The sequence below is a fragment of the Heteronotia binoei genome, chromosome 10 (assembly GCF_032191835.1).
Source record: "Heteronotia binoei isolate CCM8104 ecotype False Entrance Well chromosome 10, APGP_CSIRO_Hbin_v1, whole genome shotgun sequence".
Taxonomy (NCBI): domain Eukaryota; kingdom Metazoa; phylum Chordata; class Lepidosauria; order Squamata; family Gekkonidae; genus Heteronotia; species Heteronotia binoei.
Window position 1 is genome coordinate 7629739 of NC_083232.1, and position 24050 is coordinate 7653788.

The window sequence follows — 24050 nt, forward strand, 5'->3', positions numbered from 1 at the left end:
CTGTGGCTGACCCAAGGCCATTCCAGCAGCTGCAAGTGGAGGAGCGGGGAATCAAACCCTGTTCTCCCAGATAAGAGTGTGCACACTTAACCACTATGGCTGACCCAAGGCCATTCCAGCAGGTGCAAGTGGAGGAGTGGGGGATCAAACCTGGTTCTCCCAGATAAGAGTCTGCACACTTCACTATTATGGCTGACCCAAGGCCATTCCAGCAGCTGCAAGTGGAGGAGTGGAGAATCCAACCCGGTTCTCCCAGATAAGAGTCTGCACACTTAACCACTACATCAAACTGGCTGTCTATTAGAGGTATGGCTGACCCAAGGCCATTCCAGCAGCTGCAAGTGGAGGGGTGGGAAATCAAACCCGGTTCTCCCAGAAAAGAGTCCACGCACTTAACTACTATGGCTGACCCAAGGCCATTCCAGCAGCTGCAAGTGGAGGAGTGGGGAATCAAACCCGGTTCTCCCAGATAAGAGTCTGCACACTTAATCACGACACCAAACTGGCTCTTTAAGCAGCTCTTTGAGGGGAAAATGCACAGTTCTGGTAACAGTTGAATGTGCAGATGGCTCTCAGAAGTGGTATCTGCATGCCCATGGGGTGTAGTGAGTGGATCAGGATCTAGAAGACACAGGTTGAAACGCCTCCTGTGTTGTGACATTTGCTGGATGACAGTATGTCAGTCACTGTGTTGTTTTGACGGCAAAATTGGGAAGGGAAAATTATGTCTACCACCCTCTTTGGAGGAAGGCTGGGGTTAAAATGTGGTAGCGTGAAACCTGACAAACCGTTTTATGATGAGACCACCCTTTATCTGAAATGATTAGAGGCCTCATTTTGGGTAGGAGCTCACAGGAACGGAACCCCAGAGCCTCTAAATTTTATTGTGGTCCTTCTTTCTTAACCCCTCCCTCCAAAAAATGCTTCTGGGCACCATTGTTCAACCCCGCCCCCCCCCCCCCTCCGTGAGAATTTTGCTGAACTCTAAGATTTGACTAAGCTAAGAGCCCCGTGGCGCAGAGTGGGAAAGCTGCAGTACTGCAGTCTGAACTCTCTGCTCACGACCTGAGTTCGATCCCAGTGGAAGCTGGTTTCAGGTAGCCGGCTCAAGGTTGACTCAGCCTTCCATCCTTCTGAGGTTGGTAAAATGAGTCCCCAGCTTGCTGGGGGGGGGGGGGGGGGAGTGTAGCTGACCGGGGAAGGCAATGGCAAACCACCCCGTGAAAAGTCTGCTGTGAAAACGTTGTGAAAACATCACCCCAGAAATGACTGGTGCTTGCACAGGGGACTACCTTTACCTTGGAAAGAGCCCCGTGGCGCAGAGTGGCAAAGCTGCAGTACTACAGTCGGAGCCCTCTGCTCATGACTGGAGTTCGATCCCGGCAGAAGCTGGTTTCAGGTAGCTGGCTCCAGGTTGACTCAGCCTTCCATCCTTCTGAGGTCGGTCAAATGAGTCCCCAGCTTGCTGGGGGGAAAGTGTAGATGACTGGGGAAGGCAATGGCAAACCACCCGATAAAAAAGTCTGCCGTGAAAACATTGGGCGTTTTCGCACTCACCTTCAGCCGGCGCGACCCCCCTCTTCACCGCGCAGGATCTGCGCGGATTTCGCACTAAATGCCGCGGAGCAGCTGGAAGAGCCGGAAACTCCCGTCACAAAAGCCGCGCAAACGGAAATTGCTTTTTGGCGGTTTACGTTTGAGCGGCTTTTGCGCCGGGAGCTTCCGGCTCTTCCGGCTTCTCCACGGCATTTAGTGCGAAATCCGCGCAGATCCTGCGCGGTGAAAAGGGGGGTCGCGCCGGCTGAAGGTGAGTGCGAAAACGCCCATTGTGAAAGCGACGTCATCCCAGAGTCAGAAACAACTGGCGCTTGCACAGGGGACTACCTTGACCTTTTTAAGATTTGACAAACTTTCTAATAAACTTTCTAAAAACTTTCATGCAGTCTAGGCGCTCACCGGTATTCTTTTTTTAAAAAAAAAAACCTGCCCAAAGTACATGAGCGCATATCCACATCTCCACTGAAAACGTATGGGGGGAAACTCCAAAACATGCCAAGGGAATGGTGCGCTATAGCCATCTGACCATGCCAAGTCTATACCGCTGTGTAAACTGTATAGATCATAGGAACTGACAGAATTAGCGTCAAACACTATCGGCACTGTCAGACTAAGTTATTTTGAGTGTATTAACTGGTTTTTAATGCTGTTAAGTGTATTAACGGGTTTTTAATGCTGTTAAATGTAAAGTTTTATATCGTTAAATTAAGGTTTTATCTATTATTGTATGTTTTATGAAATGTTGTTAGCCGCCCTGAGCCTGCCTCGGTGGGGAGGGCGGGATACATATAAAATTTATTATTATTATTATTATTATTATTATTATTAAGTCACCCTGCAGGTGGGATATGAGGGCCTTATGCTGGAGCTTGTGGACAGTTTAGGGTGCTTCTTTTTGAGCCTGCCCAATTTGAGATGCCTCCCATCTGCCCCAAACTGTAAGCAGCCTGTGTTAATCCGAAAACTCTACTGGGCCCAAAAAGGGAAATGGGAGTTATTGAAGGCTTCTTATTCCACTCCCCTCTTGCTGCAGAAGCCGAGGACGTCTTTGCCAACAAGGAGAAGGTCCAGAAGGAGGTGAAGGCTGTCCTTTCGCAGAACACCTCCATCAGCTGTGAGGTGTCCCAGGCCAAAACAGAAGTGAAATGGTTCAAGGACGGGAAGCTGATCGCCTCCAGCAAGAAATTCAAGGTGGAATCCGAAGGCAGATCCCGACGACTGATTGTGCATCAGGTGGAGAAGAAAGATGCTGGGGAATACACCTGTGAGGCGGCTGGCCAAAAACTGACCTTCAAAGTGATTGCAACGGGTACAAGAAGTTTGCATGTTGTTAGGGTTGCCAACTCCAAGTTGGGAAATACCTGGAGGTTTTGGGGGTGGGGCCTGAAAGGGATCGCAGAAGGGTACATTGCCACAGACTCCACCCTCCAAAGCAGCCATTTTCTTCATAGAATCATAGAGTTGGAAGAGACCTCCAGGGTCATCTATTCCAACCCCCTGCACAATGTTCGAAACTCACAAACACTTCCCCTTAAATTCACAAGATCTTCATTGCTGTCAGATGTCCATCTAGCCTCTGTTTAAAAACCTCCAAGGGAGGAAGAAGAAGAAGAAGAATTGCAGATTTATACCCCGCCCTTCTCTCTGAATCAGAGACTCAGAGCGGCTTACAATCTCCTGTATCTTCTCCCCCCACAACAGACATCCTGTGAGGTGGATGGGGCTGAGAGGGCTCTCACAGCAGCTGCCCTTTCAAGGACAACCTCTGCCAAAGCTACGGCTGACCCAAGGCCAATCCAGCAGGTGCAAGTGGAGGAGTGGGGAATCAAACCCGGTTCTTCCAGATAAGAGTCCACACACTTAACCACTACACCAAACTGGCTCTCTAGGAGAGCCCACCACCTCCTGAGGAAGCCTGTTCCACTGAGGAACCGCTCTAACGGTCAGGAAGTTCTTCCTAATGTTGATCCGGAAACTCTTCTGATTTAATTTCAATCCATTGATTCTGGTCCTACCTTCTGGGGTCACAGAAAACAATTCCACACCATCCTCTATAGGACAGCCCTTCAAGTACTTGAAGATGGTGATCATCATCAGGTCAAGGGAACTGATCTCTGTTATCTGGAAATCAGTTGTAATTCTGGGGGATCTCCAGTAATTATAATTTAAGAAGCATTTTAAGGTAGATGCTGAGCTGATCTAATTTAGTATGGGGGTTACAAATGGTGGGGAAAAACCCTACTGGGAACTGCATTCTGGGAACTACATTCTGGGAACTTCCAGCATCTGTTTTCTGCATCCAGCTCCCCTCTCCAACCGGTGTTCAAGGGAAGCAGACTGACTGGCTATTTTCCTCTACTTCCTCCCCCACCCCCCCTACACACAGTTGCAGAAGCTGAGGAAGTCTTTGCCAATAAGGAGAAGGTGCAGAAAGAAGTAAAGGCTGTCCTTTCCACAAATGCCTCCTTCAGTTGCGAAATGTCCCAGGCTGAGACAGAAGTGAAGTGGTTCAAGGATGGGGTGCGGATCACTGCCAGCAAGAAATTCAGTACAGACTCTGAAGGCAAATCTCGACGTTTGGTTGTGCAGCAAGTGGAGAAGAAGGATGCTGGGGAGTACACCTGTGAAGCTGCTGGCCAAAAACTGACCTTCAAGCTTAATGTTGCAGGTAAGAGTGAAATGTGCTGTGTTGGAATGAGACATGCTTTCCCCAGAAACCCAGTTAGGGTGCCACATCAGGAATTCACTGGCGCAGAAAGTGGTAGAAGCTACAAGCATAGAGAGATTCAAGAGGGGATTGGATAAGCATATGGAGAAGAGATCCATGAGTGGCTATTGGCCACAAGGTATAGATGGAACACTCTGTCTGAGGCAGTAATGCACTGTCTTCTTGGTGCTTGGGAGCAACAGTAGAAGGGCTTCTGATGTTCTGACCCCCACTGGTGGACCTCCTGATGGCACCTAGCTTTTGGCCACTGTGTGATGACGCAGAGTGTTGGACTGGATGGGCCACTGACCTGATCCAACATGGCTTCTCTTACTTTCTTACATATGTGCTGGGCCCGTAACCTGAAAGCAGAGCTAAGTCTCTGCACAGTGGAATTCTATAGTTTGGTTGCTTGAGGAATAAGTTCACACTTAGGCTTGTTACTTAGAAAAGTAATAGAAGTTCTCTTTCGTAGAAAAAAACTCCATATAGGATATGAAAGATAGCATAAAGGCTGCTAGCAATGTATCTAAGCTAGAATCGAAAGAGATTGTAGAAAGCATATCTGGCCCTGTGGTGAACAAAAGAAAAGAAAAGTGACCCAAATCAGGGAACCCCTGAGAGGAGCATTCTGGGGTTACAAAGAGACAGTAGCAGGAGTGGACAAAAGAAAGGTCATAGAGCACCCTGTTTATCCCTATGCTAACTCCCTACGTCCCTTTCCTGAGGCTCCAAAGTTTGCACTTGCATTAAGTAACATTGCACAGTCTATTCCTTCCAACGGTTGTATGCCCTAGACACTGTATATTTTTCTCATGCTGTTGTTGGAGCATACGCACATTGTGCGCTCTGCCTAGCAAAACTCTGTGTGTGTGCACATGTGTGTATGTGTCGGAGGAGAGGAGTGTGCAAACATAAGAACAAAGAACATAAGAGAAGCCATGTTGGATCAGGCCAATGGCCCATCCAGTTCAACACTCTGTGTCACATAAGAGAAGCTATGTTGGATCAGGCCAATGGCCCATCCAGTCCAACACTCTGTGTCACATAAGAACATAAGAGAAGCCATGTTGGATCAGACCAATGGCCCATCCAGTCCAACACTCTGTGTCACATAAGAACTTAAGAGAAGCCATGTTGGATCAGGCCAGTGGCCCATCCAGTCCAACACTGTGTCACACAGTGGCCAATATATGTGTGTGTGTGTGTATACACACACACACACACACACACACATATATATATATATATATACACACACATACATATATTAGCCACAATATATATATACACACACACACACACTGTGGCTAATAGCCAATGATGGACCTCTGCTCCATATTTTTATCCAATCCCCTCTTAAAGCTGGCTATGCTTGTAGCCGCCACCACCTCCTGTGGCAGTGAATTCCATGTGTTGATCACCCTTTGGGTGAAGAAGTACCTCCTTTTATCCGTTTTAACCTGATTGCTCAGCAATTTCATTGAATGCCCGCGAGTTCTTGTATTGTGAGAAAGGGAGAAAAGGACTTCTTTCTCTGCTTTCTCCATCTCATGCATAATCTTGTAGACCTCTATCATGTCACCCCTATAGTAAAGCCACAGAGTCCACAGTGATCCTAGAATTACTCAATGCCGTTTCTAGTTTTTCTCTGAAAATGATATCATAGCGCACAAGATGTCAGCTCCCACTCCTGCCTTTCAGAGTGACAATAGGTGAAGAGGGCTGCTTTTGGGATAGCTGGCTGCCCTATCACAAACTGTAACCCCCTCACAGTCCTCTAAGGGAAACTGCTTTCCAGCATGGATTCCTAAACAGAGTAGATGTTGAACTCAAGCAAATTATGTTGCTAGTCAAAAGATGTTTCCTGTCTTTCTCCCACTTGACAGATGTCCCAGACATATTTGCAAATAAGGAGAAAGTGCAGAAAGAGGTGAAGGCTGTTTTGAAGGAGAGCACCGTCTTGGCCTGTGAAGTTGCATCAACTGAGACGCAGGTGAAATGGTTCAAGGATGGGAAACCCCTCAGCTCCAGCAAAAAATTCAGAACAGAGACGGACGGCACCTCTCGAAAACTGGTGCTTGAGCAGGTGGAGAAGAGAGATGCCGGGGACTACAGTTGTGAAGCCGCTGGCCAAAAACTGACTTTCAAGGTGGAAACTGTAGGTAAGTATCCTTTGTGATTGTGTGGAAACTTGTGCTTGCATTGCAATGAGCCATTTTTGAAGGGCAACTGGCAATAAGACCATGTTTTCCTGAAGTGGGGGGAAGTGAGACTGGAGATCTTGTTTTCCATGAACAATGCTGGAAGTATAAGTCCCAGGAGGCAACATCAGGGGAAGGTCTCAGCCTCTATACCCTGTTGTTGGCCCTTCAGAGGAACTGATTGGCCCCTGCGTGAGACAGGAGTCTGGACTAGATGGACCCTACTTGGTCTGACCCAGCAGGGCTCTTCTGATGTTCTTCTCAGGGAAAGGCCTTTGCCTCTGTGCCCTGTTGTTGGCCCTCCAGAGGAACTGGTTGGCCATTGCATGAGACAGGATGCTGGATTGGATGGATCACTAGTCTCCCCCAACAGGGCTGTTCTTATGCTCTTCTCAGGGGAAGGCCTCGGCCTCTCTGCCCTGTTGTTGGCCCTCCTGAGGAATTGGTTAACCACTGTGTGAGACAGGAGGCTGAACTAGATGGACCCTCACTGGTCTGACCCAGCAGGGGTCTTCTGATGTTCTTCTCAGGGGAAGGCCTCAGCCTCTCTGCCCTGTTGTTGGCCCTCCAGAGAAACTGGTTGGCCACTGTGTGAGACAGGATACTGGACTGGATGGACCCTCCCTGGTCTGATCCAGCAGGGCTCTTCTGATGCTCTTATGAAGGCCTCAGCCTCTCTGCCCTGTTGTTGGCCCTCCAGAGGAACTGGTTGGCCACTGTGTGAGACAGGATAGTGGACTGGATGGACCCTCACTGGTCTGACCCAGCAGGGCTCTTCTGATGTTCTTCTCAGGGGAAGGCCTCAGCCTCTCTGCCCTGTTGTTGGCCCTCCAGAGGAACTGGTTGGCCACTGTGTGAGACAGGATACTGGACTGGATGGACCCTCACTGGTCTGACCCAGCAGGGCTCTTCTGATGTTCTTCTCAGGGGAAGGCCTCAGCCTCTCTGCCCTATTGTTGGCCCTCCAGAGGAACTGGTTGGCCAATGTGTGAGACAGGATGCTGGACTGAATTATTTGAATTTGAATTTATGGACTGCAAGGACCACCAGTGTGATCCAGCAGTGCTCTTCTTATGCTTGTACGGCTGGCTTCAGAATGGCCTCAGAGGGTTGTATCCCCACCGATGCATCATAGGGCACCTGTCAACATCCATACCTACTTTCCATAATTTAGGATGGACTATTTGTGATCCATGGGCAGCCATGCTCTAAATCTTTGCCAGTTTTTTTTTTAAAGCCCAAATTTCCATTGGTGGTGGTGGAGATCCAGCTCTGTACAGCAGGGGTGGCCATCGGTAACTCTCCAGATGTTTTTTTGCCTACAACTCCCATCAGTGGAACCAATGACTTTAAAGTCTGGAGGGAAGCTGGTATATATCAATTCCAAGACATCATTAAAAATAAGCAAATGTCAACTAAAACACAATTGGAAACTCAGTATAAAATATCTATCCAATACCAACAACTGCATTATATCTTACATAATCCCAGAATTACAGACATAATAGATAGGTCATTAACACCATTTGAAAACTTGTTGAAAAGGAATCCAAAGCAAGCTAAAACTTTAACATCAACCATCTATAACCTGCTCAACGTTAAAAATTGGTCTGAAACCACAAGCCAGCAGAAAGCCTGGGAGAAGGATTGTGGTATTTTATTTACTTTAGAACAATGGCAGACTATATGGGAGTCCCCAATTTACAACACATATTCATTGAATTTGAAACTCCAAAATTATAAATTATATTGGGGAGGGACGGTGGCTCAGTGGTAGAGCATCTGCTTGGTAAGCAGAAGGTCCCAGGTTCAATCCCCGGCATCTCCAACTAAGAGGGGTCCAGGCAAATAGGCGTGAAAAACCTCAGCTTGAGACCCTGGAGAGCCATGAATGGGGCTGTGGCTCAGTGGTAGAGCATCTGCTTGGTAAGTAGAAGGTCCCAGGTTCAATCCCCGGCATCTCCAACTAAAAGGGGTCCAGGCAAGTAAAAACCTCAGCTTGAGACCCTGGCGAGCGGCTGCCAGTCTGAGTAGACAATACTGACTTCGATGGACCCAGGGTCTGATTCAGTATAAGGCAGCTTCATAGGTTCATTTATGTTGGGGAGGGATGGTGGCTCAGTGGTAGAGCATCAGCTTGGTAAGCAGAAGGTCCCAGGTTCAATCCCCGGCATCTCCAACTAAAAAGGGTCCAGGCAAGTAGACGTGAAAAACCTCAGCTTGAGACCCCGAAGAGCCGCTGCCAGTCTAAGTAGACAATTCTGACTTTGATGGACCGAGGGTCTGATTCAGTAGAAGGCAGCTTCATATGTTCATATGTTCATAAACTCTTCTCACGGTGGTACTTAACACCTAAAAAGCTTTTTTTTTTAATCACATATAAAGCCTACCCCCGAGTGCTGAAAAAAATGTAAACAGGAAGGGTCATTTTTGCATTGTTGGTGGCTGTGCCAGAAGTGAATAAATTCTGGAAAGAAATTAAACTCATAATAGATAACATTGTAGAGGGTAGTATTCCTTTTATTCCAGAATCAATTCTTTTGAATTACTGGCCAAATACAAAACTCTCTCCATTGAAAAAAGAACTCGCAACTCTACTATTGATGGCAGCTAAACTTCTGATAGCCCAATATTGGAAACGAGATGTGTCCCCTAACAAACAACAATGGATGTCCAAAGTATGGGAAGTAGCAGCTTTAGTTAAATTAGCCATACAAAGAAGGGTAATTGACATACAACAGAAGAACAATAATTTTATTGAAAAATGGTTCCCCTTTTTCAACTATATAAATTCAGAAGAAGAATTTGAAAAACGTATTCCCAAAAAATATATTAATTTCTCGTACTATTGAAGACCTTCTCCCTAAATGCAATATTATACAATGAAAGATAGTATATTTGAAGTATGGATGGTATATGCCAAACTATGAATTGATAGAAGACTATAGGAGTGCTCTACTTAGTATTAATGACAATAGTGCCTTATTTATAGTATATGTATTTATTATATTTGTTTTGTTGTTTATTGTGTTTTAAAGTTGTTGGTTATGGTTGGGAAATTAATAAAAAATTCAAGTATATATATATATTTAAAAAAAAAACATCTGGTGAGCTACCGTTGGCCACCCCCTGGCCTACAACTCCCATCAGCCCCAGCCAGCATGGCCGATGGCTGGGGCTGATGGGAGTTGTAGGCAAAAAACATCTGGTGAGCTACCGTTGGCCACCCCTGCTGTACAGTAATGAGTCCTGGCCAGGACTATTGTCCTGAATCAAATCCCCCCCCGTGTTACTTTGTCTTTGTCTTTTTATTTTTTTAAAAGGGGGGGGTTGGTATCCTTCATCATGCGGTTCAGCCTGAAAACAGAGAGAACTATTTTGAAGAAATCTGTTTTCACGAGCACTGTCGTGGGCTAGATCAAGACGAGTTGTCACGTTAATCTGTTTGTAGCAAAAGAAGAGAGCAAGAGCCTAGGAGCACCTTAAAAAAGTAGCGGTAGTCCCCTGTGCAAGCACCAGTCGTTTCCGACTCTGGGGTGACGTTGCTTTCACAACGTTTTCACGGCAGACTTTTTTACGGGGTGGTTTGCCCTTGCCTTCCCCAGTCATCTACGCTTTCCCCCCAGCAAGCTGGGGACTCATTTGACTGACCTCAGAAGGATGGAAGCTGAGTCAACTTTGGGCCAACTACCTGGACCAGCTTTCGCTGGGATAGAATTCAGGTCGTGAGCAGAGAGTCAACCTGGAGCCGGCAATCTGAACCAGCTTCTGCTGGAATCGAACTCAGGTCGTGAGCAGAGGGCACCGACTGCAGTACAGCAGCATTACCACTTTGTGCCACGGGGCTCTAAACCTTAAGGAGCGCCTTAAAGACTAACAAATTTTGTTGGTCAGGTATGAGCTTTCATGAGTCACTGCTTACTTCTTCAGAGTATTTGAAGAAATGGGTAGTTCGTCATAAAAGCTCATAACATACTACATTTTTTAAAAAAAAAATCTTTAAGGTGTTACTGGACTTTTGCTCTCTTCTATCATGTGCTAGCTCAGAGACTTCCAAGGGACTAGAAGTCTTACTCTGTGTACATGCTTATTTTTAACAAATTCCCTTTGATGTCCTTGAGTGCTTTTGGGAACCTGAAAACCTTGATCTTCTCGGACGTATAAATTCTGAATTCCCCCCTGACCGTGATTAATCTTCCAGAACCGGAGCCCAAATTCCAAAAGAAAACTGCCCAAGAGGAGCCAATAGTCATTCAGGAGCATAAGAGCATCAACCTGACGGCAACGGTGGTGCCCGATAACGCGGAGGTCAAATGGTTCAAGGATGGCACCGAGATAAAAAGCAACAAGAAGTACGAGATAAGGAAAGAAGGGGCCTCTCGTTCCCTGATTGTGAAGCTGGCGGAAGAGAAGGACACGGCCGTATATACATGTGAGACCAAGAGTGATAAGCAGAAGTTCCAAGTGCAAGTTCAAGGTGAGAGAAACAGGTCATAATTATTTAGAGCCAGGAGTAAGTAGTAAAAGGAAAGGAAAGGGCCCCTGTACAAGCACCAGTCGTTCCCGATTCTGGGGTGACGTTGCTTTCACAATGTTTTCACGGCAGACTTTTTACGGGGTGGTTTGCCATTTCCTTCCCCAGTCATCTACACTTCCCCCCCAGCAAACTGGGGACTCATTTTACCGACCTCGGAAGGAGGGAAGGCTGAGTCAACCTTGAGCCAGCTACCTGAACCAGCTTTTGCTGGGACAGAACTCAGGTCGTGAGCAGAGAGTTCAGATCACAGTACTGCAGTTCTGCTGCTTTACCACTCTGCGCCACGGGGCCGCATAAGGAAAGGAAAGGTCCGCTGTGCAAGCACCAGTCGTTTCCGACTCTGGGGTGATGTCGCTTTCACAATGTTTTCACGGCAGACTTTTTACAGGGTGGTTTGCCCTTGCCTTCCCCAGTCATCTACGCTTTCCCCCCAGCAAACTGGATACTCATTTCACCAGCCTCGGAAGGATGGAAGGCTGAGTCAACCTTGGGCCGGCTACCTGAACCAGCTTTTGCTGGGATCGAACTCAGGTCGTGAGCAGAGAGTTCAGACCACAGTACTGCAGTACTGCTGCTTTACCACTCTGCGCCACGGGGCCTACCTAGTAAGTAGGAACGGCTCAACAAATAAATATATAGGAAAGCTTAATTCTGTGACCTGCATATTTACCAAAGTCGGAGTCAAGTGCACCTTTAAGACGAACAAAATTTTATTCAGAACGTAAGCTTCCATGTGCTCCAAGCACACTTCGTCAGACGAGGAATCCGGTACAGCGAGCAGGGCTGTATATAGCTGGTAGGCAGTGGTTTAGAATGCAAAATGGTACAAATTTAAGATCCAATGAAAGAATAGTAAAATTAACAAACTGAGCAAACCTTTGATCTGGGTAGCATGAGCGTGAGAAAGCAATAAAACAGTAATATGTCAAAATGTGAGGATATCTGTCAGTCACTCTATTATATATGTGACCCAGGCTTATATAATAGAGTGATTGACAGACATTCCCACATTTTGACGTATTACTGTTTTATTGCTTTCGCACGCTGATGCTACCCAGACCAAAGGTTTGCTCAGTTTGTTAATTTTACTATTCTGTCATTCGATCTTAAATTTGTACCATTTAGCATTCTAAAACACTGCCTACCAGCTATATACAGCCCTGCTCGCTGTACTGGATTCCTTGCCTGACGAAGTGTGCTTGGAGCATACAAAAGCTTACGTTCTGAATAAAACTTCGTTGGTCTTAAAGGTGAACTTGACTCCGACTTTGTTCTGCTGCTTCAGACCAACACGGCTGCCCACTGGGATGTATATTTACCAGTTTGCGTGGATTTGGTTCTTGCATGCTGATAGGCAAGTTTGGCCACATCTGAGGGTACTTAAATCTCTGGATCAGGGACATGCTGTCATAAAATAGATAGTTCTGCAAATTTGGGGGACACCCACCCCCCTTTGGTTAGAAGAAAAATCTGAAAACCTGACAAAAATACATTGCAGGGTTTAAATCTCCCCCCCCCCAATACTCCAAATTTCTAAGTATTATGATTTATTAACTCTGCAATGGAATACCTTTAGTAATTAGGCTATGACCTGAGAAAAAAGGCAATTTTATGTTTTCTAAAGTCTCAGCCTATTTGATACGAGGTATGAGATAATAGGTTAACAGTGGCATATATTTTACAGGTCACTGATTTTTGTTAAGTTTAAGGTTTATTCAGGGTGATTTTTGTTTTTTGTTTACGTAAAGAGAAAATGATTATATATATAGGCAAATATATATATATATATATATATATATATACATACACATAATGCAAAAGTACTTGTATACTGTTTAAAGATAAAAATATTCAATAAAAATTTAAATTGTAAAAAAAAAATCTCCCCCCCCCCCCTTAAACCAGATCATTGTCTGCTCATGCCCAGGTGATGGACCTCCCTTCTCTTTCGGAAATGGCGGTGGAGACCAGGAGTGGCAATGATCTGGGGGGGAGGGCAACTGTGTTGAAGCTGGGATCAGGTGGGATTGGGGGAGGAATCCTCTCAATTTTCATGGGTCCCCCCCGGTGTTCCCTCTAAGCTGAGTTGGTGTGAGCGAGCTCACAGATTTGTTAGCCTCCAGCTCACAGATTTTTGTCTCAGGGCAGGGGTGGCCAAGGGTAGCTCTCCAGATATATTTTTTTTTGCCTACAACTCCCATCAGCCCCAGCCAGCATGGCCAATGGCTGGGGCTGATGGGAATTGTAGGCAAAAAACATCTGGAGAGCTACCCTTGGCCACCCCTGTCTTAGTTCAAGAAGGATGACCCCAGAGCACACTAATCGATGCAGCAGCTCACCACTTTGATGCCAGGAGCTCATGAAATAGAATTTTTGCTCACAAGACTCCACAGCTTAGAGGGAACTCTGGTCCCCACTTGCTTGGGACGTTAGTCATGTGGAGAGGAAGCTACAGGGAGCACCAAAGCCCCACAGGAGGACTCCACACATATACACACTTTGCTTCTGACGTATTACCATACCTTCTGGCACATGGTGAGACCTTCCTCACAGATCTGAGAGGGAGGCTGAGTTCAGACGTCGCAACAAGCAACGGTTCATTTCCAGCAAAGCATGAACTCACGCTAGGCTATTATGCCTTCTTTCTTCCACTTCTTGAATTGCATTGAATATGATCTCACGTTTCTCAGCTTCATAAAGCCTCAGTTCACCATAACATCTGCATGCCCCCTTATGTTACCCAACACAAGGTAACCATGGAAGAACAAGGTAACTATGGAAGAACAAGGGTTGTTAACAGGGCTTTTTTAAAAAAGCAGGAACTCCTTTGCATATTATACCATGATGTAGCCAGTCCTCCTGGAGCTTAGAGTAGGCTCTGTATGAAGAACCCTGTAAGTTCTAGGAGGATTGGCTACATCAGGGGGGCATGGCTTAATATGCAAAGGAGTTCCTGCTACAAAAAAGTCCTGGTTGTTAACCTTCAGGTCAGGTCTGGAGATCTCCTGGCTGACCTCCAGACTAAAGCAATCAGTTCCCCCGGAGAAAATGCTGCAAAAAACACCGGAAGCAATAATACTATCACACTATACGTGTGTAAATGCGTTCTTATTTAGTGCAAAATAAAATAAGACTAGGGAGCACGTATTGTTCCACAAAGTCACTGCATCAGTCTCTCACTGGCAATTGCCTCTTCAAAATAAACCGTAGACGTGGGTGGAGTCTTTTGGTGTTCCGTTCATGATTTAGACGGAAAGAATATGGAACCGCTTATTAAAGGAATCCTCACGGTTTCGCTTATCAAGTTCTTCTTCAGCCTTTTCTCCTGATAGCAGATGTTGAGAGCATGCGTTGATCTGTGTTATGGAAAAAAGTACTGTGGCTCCGTGAAATGTTGGGAGAAAAGGCTGAAGAAGAACTTGATAAGTGAAACCGTGAGGATTCCTTTAATAAGCGGTTCCTTATTCTCTCCATCTAAATCACAAATGGAACACCAAAAGACTCCACCCACATCTACAGTTCATTTTGAAGAGGCAATTGCCAGTGAGAGGCTGATGCAGTGACTTTGTGGGGTTTTTCAAACAATACGTGTTCCCTTGTCTTATTTTATTTTGCACTAAACAAGAACACATTGACACACTTACAGTGTGATAGCATGATTGCTTCCGGTGTTTTTTGCAGTTCTTTCTATATACACCAGTCCCAGTTGTTCTAATCACCCCTGGAGAAAATGGCTGCTTTGCAGGGTAGGTTTTATGGCCTTCTAACCTGCTGATGTCCCTCCCGTCCCCAAATGCTGTAATCCATATGCCCCACCCCACCCCAAATCTCTAGGAATTTCCCAACTCTGAGTGGGCAGCCCTAGTTTATACTCAATAGAGTTTAATTGCTGATCATTGTCATGTGTGAATGCAGTCTTAAAAGTCTCTCTTCCTTTATAAAATACTGGACTCTGGAGTTTGGCCAGTACCAGTTTTTGCACAAGTATGGCGGTCTGTGATTCTCCTTTTGTTTGGCATACTCTCGCTTGTCTAGATGCAGGTGGGTCACCGAGTCGGTCTGAAGCATCAGAACAAGTTTGAGTCCAATGGCGTCTTTAAGACTACCTAAGTTTTATTCAAGGTGTAAGTTTTCTTGTGCATGCACACAAAAGCTTCTATGTCTTAAAGGTGCCACTGGACTCAAACTTTGTTCAGAGCCAGTTTGGTGTAGTGGTTAAGTGAGCGGACTCTTATCTGGGAGAACCGGGTTTGATTCCCCACTCCTCCACTTGCAGCTGCTGGAATGGCCTTGGGTCAGCCATAGCTCTAATAGACAGCCAGTTGGGTGTAGTGGTGAAGTGCACGGACTCTTATCTGGGAGAACCCAGTTTGATTCCCCACTCCTCCGCTTGCAGCTGCTGGAATGGCCTTGGGTCAGCCATAGTGGTTAAGTGAGCAGACTCTTATCTGGGAGAACTGGGTTTGATTCCCCATTCCTCCACTTGCAGCTGCTGGAATGGCCTTGGGTCAGCCATAGTGGTGAAGTGAGCAGACTCTTATCTGGGAGAACCGGGTTTGATTCCCCACTCCTCCACTTGCATCTGCTGGAATGGCCTTTGGTCAGCCATAGCTCTAATAGAGAGCCAGTTTGGTGTAGTGGTTAAGTGAGTGGACTCTTATCTGGGAGAACCGGGGTTCATTCCCCACTTCTCCACTTGCAGCTGCTGGAATGGCCTTGGGTCAGCCATAGTGGTTAAGTGAGCGGACTCTTATCTGGGAGAACCAGGTTTGATTCTCCACTCCTCCACTTGCACTTCCTGGAATGGCCTTGGGTCAGCCATAGCTCTAACAGATAGCTAGTTTGGTGGAGTGGTTAAGTGTGTGGACTCTTATCTGGGAGAACCGGGTTTGATTCCCCACTCCTCCACTTGAACCTGCTGGAATGGCCTTGAGTCAGCCATAGTTCTGGCAGAGGTTGTCCTTGAAAGGGCAGCTGCTGTGAGAGCTCTCTCAGTCCCACCTACCTCACAGGGTGTCTGTTGTGGGGGGAGACAATATGGGAGATTGTGAGCCACTCTGAGTCTCTGATTCAGAGAGAAGGGCGGGGTATAAATCTGCAATTCTTCTGCTTCTTCTTCTTTGCTTGTCTAGTTTCCTTTGTGATGGGTACAGTTGCGGGAAATCAGTCTAAGGCTGTAGGAAACCTGCTGGTCTTTGAGAACTTCCTGTTTAGCATACATAAGGAGAAATTAGGGTTGCCAATTCTAAAGTGGGGGCAGGAATTCCCTGGTTTGGAGGCCCCCTGCCTGCTTCAGGGTCATCAGGAAGTGTGTGTGTGTGTGTGTGGGGGGGGGGGGGGTAATAACTGCTGGACACGCCATTATTCCCTATGGAGATCTGTTCCCATAGGGTATAATGGAGAATTGAGTCACAGTTATCTAAGTCTCCGAGGGGCTGTTTTTTGAGGTAGAGGGACCAGATTTTCAGTGTAGCATCTGGTGCCTCTCCTCAAAAGACCCTCCAAGTTAAAAAAGGATTGGACCCAGAGCTGGCTCACACCTACTAGGCAAAATAGACAGTTGCCTAGGGTGCTGGGAGGGGGGGTAGCCGAGTTGGGATCCCCCCTCCCAGTGCCCAAGGCAACCACCTCGTTTGCCTCTCTCCCCCCCCCCCACCGCCATCACTGCTGCTGCCGCCAGCCAGCGCCAGCCCCTTTCCTTCTGCTGTGCTCTGCCCGTCTCCCACCCCTGAAGTTTGCTGCCACTGCTGCCAGCCCCTGTCAGACTCCTCCCTTCCTTTCTGCCATGCTCAGCCCCCCCCAAGCTTCGGAGGGGACAGGAGGGGGAGGGGGACAGAGCACAGCACTGTGGAGGGAGGGAGGGAGGTGCAGCAGGGACACCAGGCAGGAGTCTGTCTTGAGTGCCATGGACCCTGGGGCTGGCACTTATTGGACAGGGGGTCCAATTCTATGAGCCCCCAAAGAGGGTGCCCCATCCTTCATTATTTCCAATGGAGGGAAGGCATTTAAAAGGTGTGCGGTCCCTTTAAATGTGATGGCCAGAACTCCCTTTGGAGATCAATGATGCTCCTCAGTCCCTTGATCGTGGCTCCACCCCAATGCCTTCTGGCTCCACCCCAAAGTCTCCTGGCTCCACCCCCCAATGTCTCCTGGCTCCACCCCCCAATGTCTCCTGGCTCCACACCCCAATGTCTCCTGGCTCCACACCCCAATGTCTCCTGGCTCCACCCCCCAATGTCTCCTGGCTCCACCCCAATGTCTCCTGGCTCCACCCCCCAATGTCTCCTGGCTCCACCCCCCAATGTCTCCTGGCTCCACCCCCCAATGTCTCCTGGCTCCACACCCCAATGTCTCCTGGCTCCACACCCCAATTATGCTCCTCAGACCCTTGATCGTGGCTCCAACCCAATGTCTCCTGGCTCCAACCCAATGTCTCCTGGCTCCACACCTCAATGTTTCCTGGCTCCACCCCAATGTCTCCTGGCTCCACATCCCAATATCACCTGGCTTCACACCCCAATGTCCCCTGGCTCCACCCCAATGTCTCCTGGCTCCACCCCAAAGTCTCCTGGTTCCACCTGCAAAGTCCCTAGATATTTCTTGAATTGCAACTGGCAATCCAAGAAGGAGGCACTCAACAGGCAAAACTGTATTATTGATTAATAAAAACATTTATGCCCCACCTTTCTTTACAGTTCAAGGTGGCATAGGTGGATGTTTGAGACGCTTTTGTTTCTTGGAGTGTGCCTGCGCTGATGACCCTTTTCCCTTCCTCCCAATGCGTCTTAGAAATCCCAGTGAAGTTTGTCAAGGAGTTGGAACCTGTGAAGGCAGAGATCGGTGGGACCCTGACTCTGAGCTGCGAGCTGAATCAGACCAGGGGTGAAGTCGTCTGGCGCAAGGATGGACTGCAGCTGAAAGCAAATAAGCGCTACCAAATGCACGAGATTGGTGAAAAACGAGTCCTTGTGGTGACGGGGCTTCGGGCAGAAGACAAGGGAGAATACTCCTGTGAAGCCAGGAATGACAAGTGCAGGATTCAGGTGACCCCCACAGGTAGGAGTTGGAGCCCAGGCCTAGGTAGGGGGCACTGGGCATTTAAAGGCCCTATAAGAGCATAAGAATATAAGAGAAGCCATGTTAGATCAGGCTCATCCAGTCCAACACTCTGTGTCACAGAAGAACACAGAAGAACATTGGATCAGGCCAATGGCCCATCCAGTCCAACACTCTGTGTCACATAAGAGAAGCCATGTTGGATCAGGCCAATGGCCCATCCAGTCCAGCACTCTGTGTCACAGAAGAACATAAGAGAAGCCCTGTTGGATCAGGCCAATGGCCCATCCAGTCCAACACTCTGTGTCACATAAGAGAAGCCATGTTGGATCAGGCCAATGGCCCATCCAGTCCAACACTCTGTGTCACATAAGAGAAGCCATGTTGGATCAGGCCAATGGCCCATCCAGTCCAACACTTTGTTCTTATGTGACACAGAGTGTTGGACTGGATGGGCCATTGGCCTGATCCAACATGGCTTCTCTTATGTTCTCATGTTCTTATGTCAGGAGTGCGTAGCATATGGAAATGAGTTATGTAAAAAAGCTGTGTTAATGAGTTCCAGCACCTCTTTTTCTACGAAATGGCCCCTGATTAATTTGATAATCATTTTTTTTCCTCCCCCAGTTCCTAGAGCAGTGAAGTTTGTCAAAGGCCTCCACAACATTGTTGCAGAAGAAGGGAAAGAGGCCATCTTCAAGTGCACGGTTTCCCCCGGTGATGCTGCCGTCTCATGGAGCCGCAACAGAACCAAGATCGAGGCCAGTAAGAAATACTTGATTGCTCAGAAGGACACCAGTCACACCCTCACCATCACTGACTTGACCCTGAAGGACTCTGGTGATATCACTGCAGAAGCAGAAGGGGTGGAAAGCAAAGCAACCCTCAAAGTTGAAGGTGAGAAGATGGGAGCGGCCAAGAATACATTTTATACCATGCAGCAGCTTGTTTGTCCAGTTGTTCGCTGTGGCTGGGTCTACTCATGTGGTAGAAAGAGGCGAGAGAACTAGGGTTGCCAAGTCCAATTCAAGAAATTTCTGGGGACTTTGGGGGTGGATCCAGGGGACTTTGGGGGTGGAGCCAGGAGACATTAGGGGTGGAGCCAAGATCAAGGCTGTGGCTAGCATAATTGAACTCCAAAGAGAGTTCTGGCCATCACATTGAAAGGGACGGCACACCTTTTCAATGCCTTCCTTCCATAGGAAATAATGAAGGATAGGGGCACCTTCTTTTGGGGCTCATAGAATTGGACCCCCTGGTCCAATCTTTTTGAAACTTGGGGGGTATTTTGGGGAGAGGCACTAGATGCTATACTGAAAATTTGGTGCCTCTATCCCCAAAAACAGCCCCCCCCAGTTCCCCAGATACCTGCAGATCAATTCGCCATGATTTTCTATGGGAATAAATCTCCATAGGGGTCTGATTCAGTATAAGGCAGCTTCATATGTTCATATTGATGAACCAAGGATCAGATTCAGCCTAAGGGAGCTTCATGTAAGCTGCTCTTTCGGATGAATTTCCAACTTGCAGAGAGGGTGTTTGTTTAATCTCAGAACTGGAAAGTCTACCAGGGACATCCCTTGCCAACTCAGGAACTGTAATGTTCCTGACAAGTAGGTATCCAAACAACGCTTTAAAATGACATCGATAATAGATATAGATGCCACGTAATATATATATATTTTTTAAAAAGAGATAGTCGTAGCAACGTGTGAAGGAGAAATAAGATGGGCAATGGAACTAGTATTTGATTCAGTAGTTTATATGTAGATTGTAATGCACAATTGCTCCTGGGTGAACTGGGACCAGTTGTGAAATGTTACCTGTGGCACTCTGTAAGATGGTTGTAACTGCAACTATGGCTGCTTATACTGTTTAAACAATTTTATTAATAACATATGGCAACAATGTCTGTTTATATCTTTACTATCCCTAACCCATATGATATTTTCTGATCCCCCCCCCTCTGTTACTAGACTCCCGCCGAAATTATATACTTGAATTCACTTATAAAGGTACCCTTAAGCAATCAAAGTTCAATTTCTCCCTTTTCTCATACTCATTATAAAAAAATTGTCCAATGTCTTTTTACATTCCACTCTTTCTCTATATATCCTCTAAATTTCTTCCACTCCCTTTGAAACACTTCCAAATCATAGTCTCTTAAAGTTCTTGTTAGTTTGTCCATCTCACTCCACGATAAAGCTTTCCCGATCCAATCCCATTTCTCTGGTATTTTTTCTTGCTTCCACAACTGCGCATACAATGTCCTAGCAGCTGAGAGCAAGTACCAAATTAGAGTTCTATCTTCTTTTGGAAATTGTTCCATTTGTAATCCCAACAAAAAAGTCTCTGCAACTTTCTTAAAGTCATATCCCAAAATTTTAGATATTTCTTGTTGTATCATCTGCCAAAACTTTTTCGCTTTTCACAAGTCCACCACATAAGATAAAAAGAACCCTCATGTTTCTTACATTTCCAACATCTATCCGACATCTTTTTACTCATCTTTGCAAGTTTTTTCGGAGTCATATACCACCTATACATCATCTTGAAACAGTTCTCTTTAATACTCTGACATGTTGATATTTTCATCGAGTTCTTCCATAGATACTCCCATGTATCCATGTATCCAACTAGGGCTGCTTATAGACCAGCTGTTTGGGGCGCATAGGAGCCATCCCAAATCGAGTGGACTCAAAAAGAAGCAACCTAAATTGCCCACATGTTCCAGCACAAGGTGTCCCTGTTCTGCCCACGGGCCACCTTGGCGCAGTCAGACAGCTGTGTCGCATCATTCCCTTGGCACGGTTTGGGTTTCTTTTTTCCATGCATTTTTAGTGGTCATGTGCATATGTGCTCATGCGCACATGTACTCATGCACTCTGGGCAGTTTTTTTTAAAAGAATACCAGTGTGCGCCTAGAGCAGATTGGTGGGTTCGCACCACCGACCCGCCTCACTTGTACGCCTCTGTGTCCACACGCCGAAGAGGCAACTGGTCTGCGACTCAGAAATTTGCTACCGCTTCAAAAGTGGTAGCTTTCTGAGCCGCTCTGAGGACACTGGAAGATGGAGGCAGGCAGCAAATGTGCTCGTTTGAATGGTTTTTCTAGTCAGTTTCTATTGTGTCTCTGGGTCGCCTTAAACTACCCATCTCTTAGCAGCCTATGCCTGGACCTCTCATGTTTCCAGAGTCTTCCAATGTCTTTCTCGGCACCTAATCATTTGTACACCATAATTTTTAACTTTGCCCTTTCTGGATGTTGTCAAAATTGCATTTTAAAAAATGCATTTGTATGCCTATGTTGTCTTGCAGAGGCACCGGTATTATTCGTGAAGAAACTGGAAACCAAATCTGTGGAGGAGAAGGACACAGTGACTCTGGAAGTGGAGCTGAGCAAGCCAACCACAGAGGTGAAGTGGATGAAGAACAGCAGCGTGCTCCATCCAAATGCCAACGTGGAGGTCAAGGTTGATGGGACAAAGCACAGCCTGGTGATTAAAAGTGCCACCTACGCAGACCGGGGCTTCTATTCCTGCGAGACCCTCCATGACAAGACCCAGGCAAAAGTAAACGTGGAAAGTAAGTCAGGGTTTAATTTATTGTGAAGGTAGTCATGCCGGTCAGACAATACTGACCTTGGTAGACCAAGGATTTGATCTGCTTTTAATTGGAGATGCCGGGGATAGAACCTGGGACCTTCTGCACACTAAACAGATTCTCTGCCATTAAGCAATAGAGCAGAACCAAGGAAATTGACCTAAGAATCTCAAAGGAAAAGCTGGTGCAAAAACAGTTCCTTTAGCCGCTAGACCACTTAACTCTACATGGACTTACTGTATCAGTTGAGTCATATGAACTGGCTCACTATGCAGAGTATAATTTACAAAACAAAAAGCGTTTTTTGTCCTAATTCCCTCCCACCCCTTACAGCGAAGGAGTAAGCCACCTCGTGCTATGCCTGCATGTGGCGAGAAGGTGCTTTAGCTAATCCTTTCTCTTGAAGTTCACCCCCCAAAATAACCCCAGGATGCCTACAAGCACATTCCCCAGTTTTGAGAGATGGAATATCCACTGACTCAATCCAAAGGTCATCCCTATAACGGGGATACTGGATTTTCTGGGATATCCCACAGCGTCAAGAGTGAAAGAGTGAAACATCAGAGAAGGGGCCTGCAAGGGACAGCTGTTAAGTAAATCAGGGGCTATATATTTGCTTCTATCACTGCTGGGGGGAATTTATCGTTCCACATATCCTCCCCTCCCTAGTCAATCAGAGGTGTCTTTTTCCATCACGCAAATGGCAGGGGATGGAAGGGTTAAAGTCTCCCTCCCCAGCTATAAAGTATATTTCACTTGTCCCAGCAGCTTTAAAAAACTATAAGGCCAAAGTAATCCTGCGGTTACTGTATGGTATCCCAACATGGATTGGTGCCTTTGAGTCTGATATTGAAAGAACTGAGTCCAAATTTGTTAGGAAAATCATGGGTCTACCACGTTGTGTCCCATTTGCCACTTTTTGTCTAGAATCAGGCCTCGGCGTGTTAGAAACAAGAGCATGGCTTGCAGCTATCAAATATTGGCTACGTGTGCACTGTTCCGCTGACTGTGGGAGCTATCTATACTGAATGCTGTCTGAATCCTCATCCAAATGGATTGCTTGCATAGAGAAGAAAATATCCACCTTAGGTTTATCTATGGATTCGCTCCGCATGCTCCTTTTTACATATTATTTAATTAAAAGTAGAATCTTAGATATAGAATTTCAAAAAACTAATTAGCGCTGCAAATACATCTTGCTCCCCTTTGTATTTTGGAATTTCCCCAATTATTGGTCATCTGCCTTCTTATCTATCAACTCTCCAGAAAGCCAGTTTGGTGTCGTGGATAAGTGAGCGGACTCTTATCTGGGAGAACCGGGTTTGATTCCCCACTCCTCTCCTTGCACCTGCTGAGATGGCCTTGGGTCAGCCATAGCTCTAATAGAGACCCAGTTGGGTGTAGTGGTTAAGTGCATGGACTCTTATCTGGGAGAACCGGGTTTGATTCCCCACTCCTCCCCTTGCACCTGCTGAGATGGCCTTGGGTCAGCCATAGTGGTTAAGTGAGTGGACTCTTATCTGGGAGAACCGGGTTTGATTCCCCACTCCTCCACTTGCACCTGCTGGAATGGCCTTGGGTCAGCCATAGTGGTTAAGTGAGCAGACTCTTATCTGGGAGAAACGGGTTTGATTCCCCACTCCTCCACTTGCAGCTGCTGGGATGGCCTTTGGTCAGCTATATCGGTTAAGTGAGCAGACTCTTATCTGGGAGAAATGGGTTGGATTCCCCACTCCTCCACTTGCACCTGCTGAGATGGGTCAGCCATAGTGGTTAAGTGAGTGGACTCTTATCTGGGAGAACTGGGTTTGATTCCCTACTCCTCCACTTGCACCTGCTGAGATGGCCTTCGGTCAGCCATAGCTTTCATAGAAGCTGTCCTTGAAAGGGCAGCTGCTGTAAAAGCACTCTCAGCCCCACCTACCTCACAGGGGGTTTGTTGTGTGTGTGGGGGGGGGAAGGTAGAGGAGATTGTGACCGCTCTGAGACTCTGAGATTCAGAGTACAGGGTAGGATATAAATCCCAAAAATCTTCCATGTTCCACAGTTGCTATCCCATCTGCAGTTTAGGCTTCCCAATCCCCAGGTCCCAGCGGGGGATCCCCCAGTTTTACAGGCTTCCCCCCTCCCCCAGCCAGCTGGCCAGCGGGGGAAGCCCCTCCCCCACAGCCATTATGCACCTCCATGAACAATTCCCATAGGGAATGATCTGTGGGTATCGGGGGCTCTGGGGGGGCTGTTTTTTGAGGTAGAGGTGCCAAATTTTGAGTATAGCATCTAGTGCCTCTCCCCAAAATACCCCCCAAGTTTCAAAAGGATTGGACCAGGGGATCCAATTCTACAAGCCCCAAAAGAAAGTGCCCCTATCTTTGATTATTTTCTATGG

General features: G+C 46.9%; 1 protein-coding gene across 1 annotated transcript in view; it reads left to right on the forward strand.

Annotated features, from left to right (window-relative positions):
- OBSCN (obscurin, cytoskeletal calmodulin and titin-interacting RhoGEF) overlaps positions 1 to 24050 on the forward strand; it is a 294242-nt gene that overhangs the window by 52581 nt on the left and 217611 nt on the right. Inside the window, 7 exon segments of the mRNA XM_060248274.1 lie at positions 2591 to 2866; positions 3944 to 4225; positions 6154 to 6429; positions 10670 to 10945; positions 17795 to 18061; positions 18689 to 18958; positions 21380 to 21646. Coding sequence (XP_060104257.1) covers positions 2591 to 2866; positions 3944 to 4225; positions 6154 to 6429; positions 10670 to 10945; positions 17795 to 18061; positions 18689 to 18958; positions 21380 to 21646 — 1914 coding nt within the window.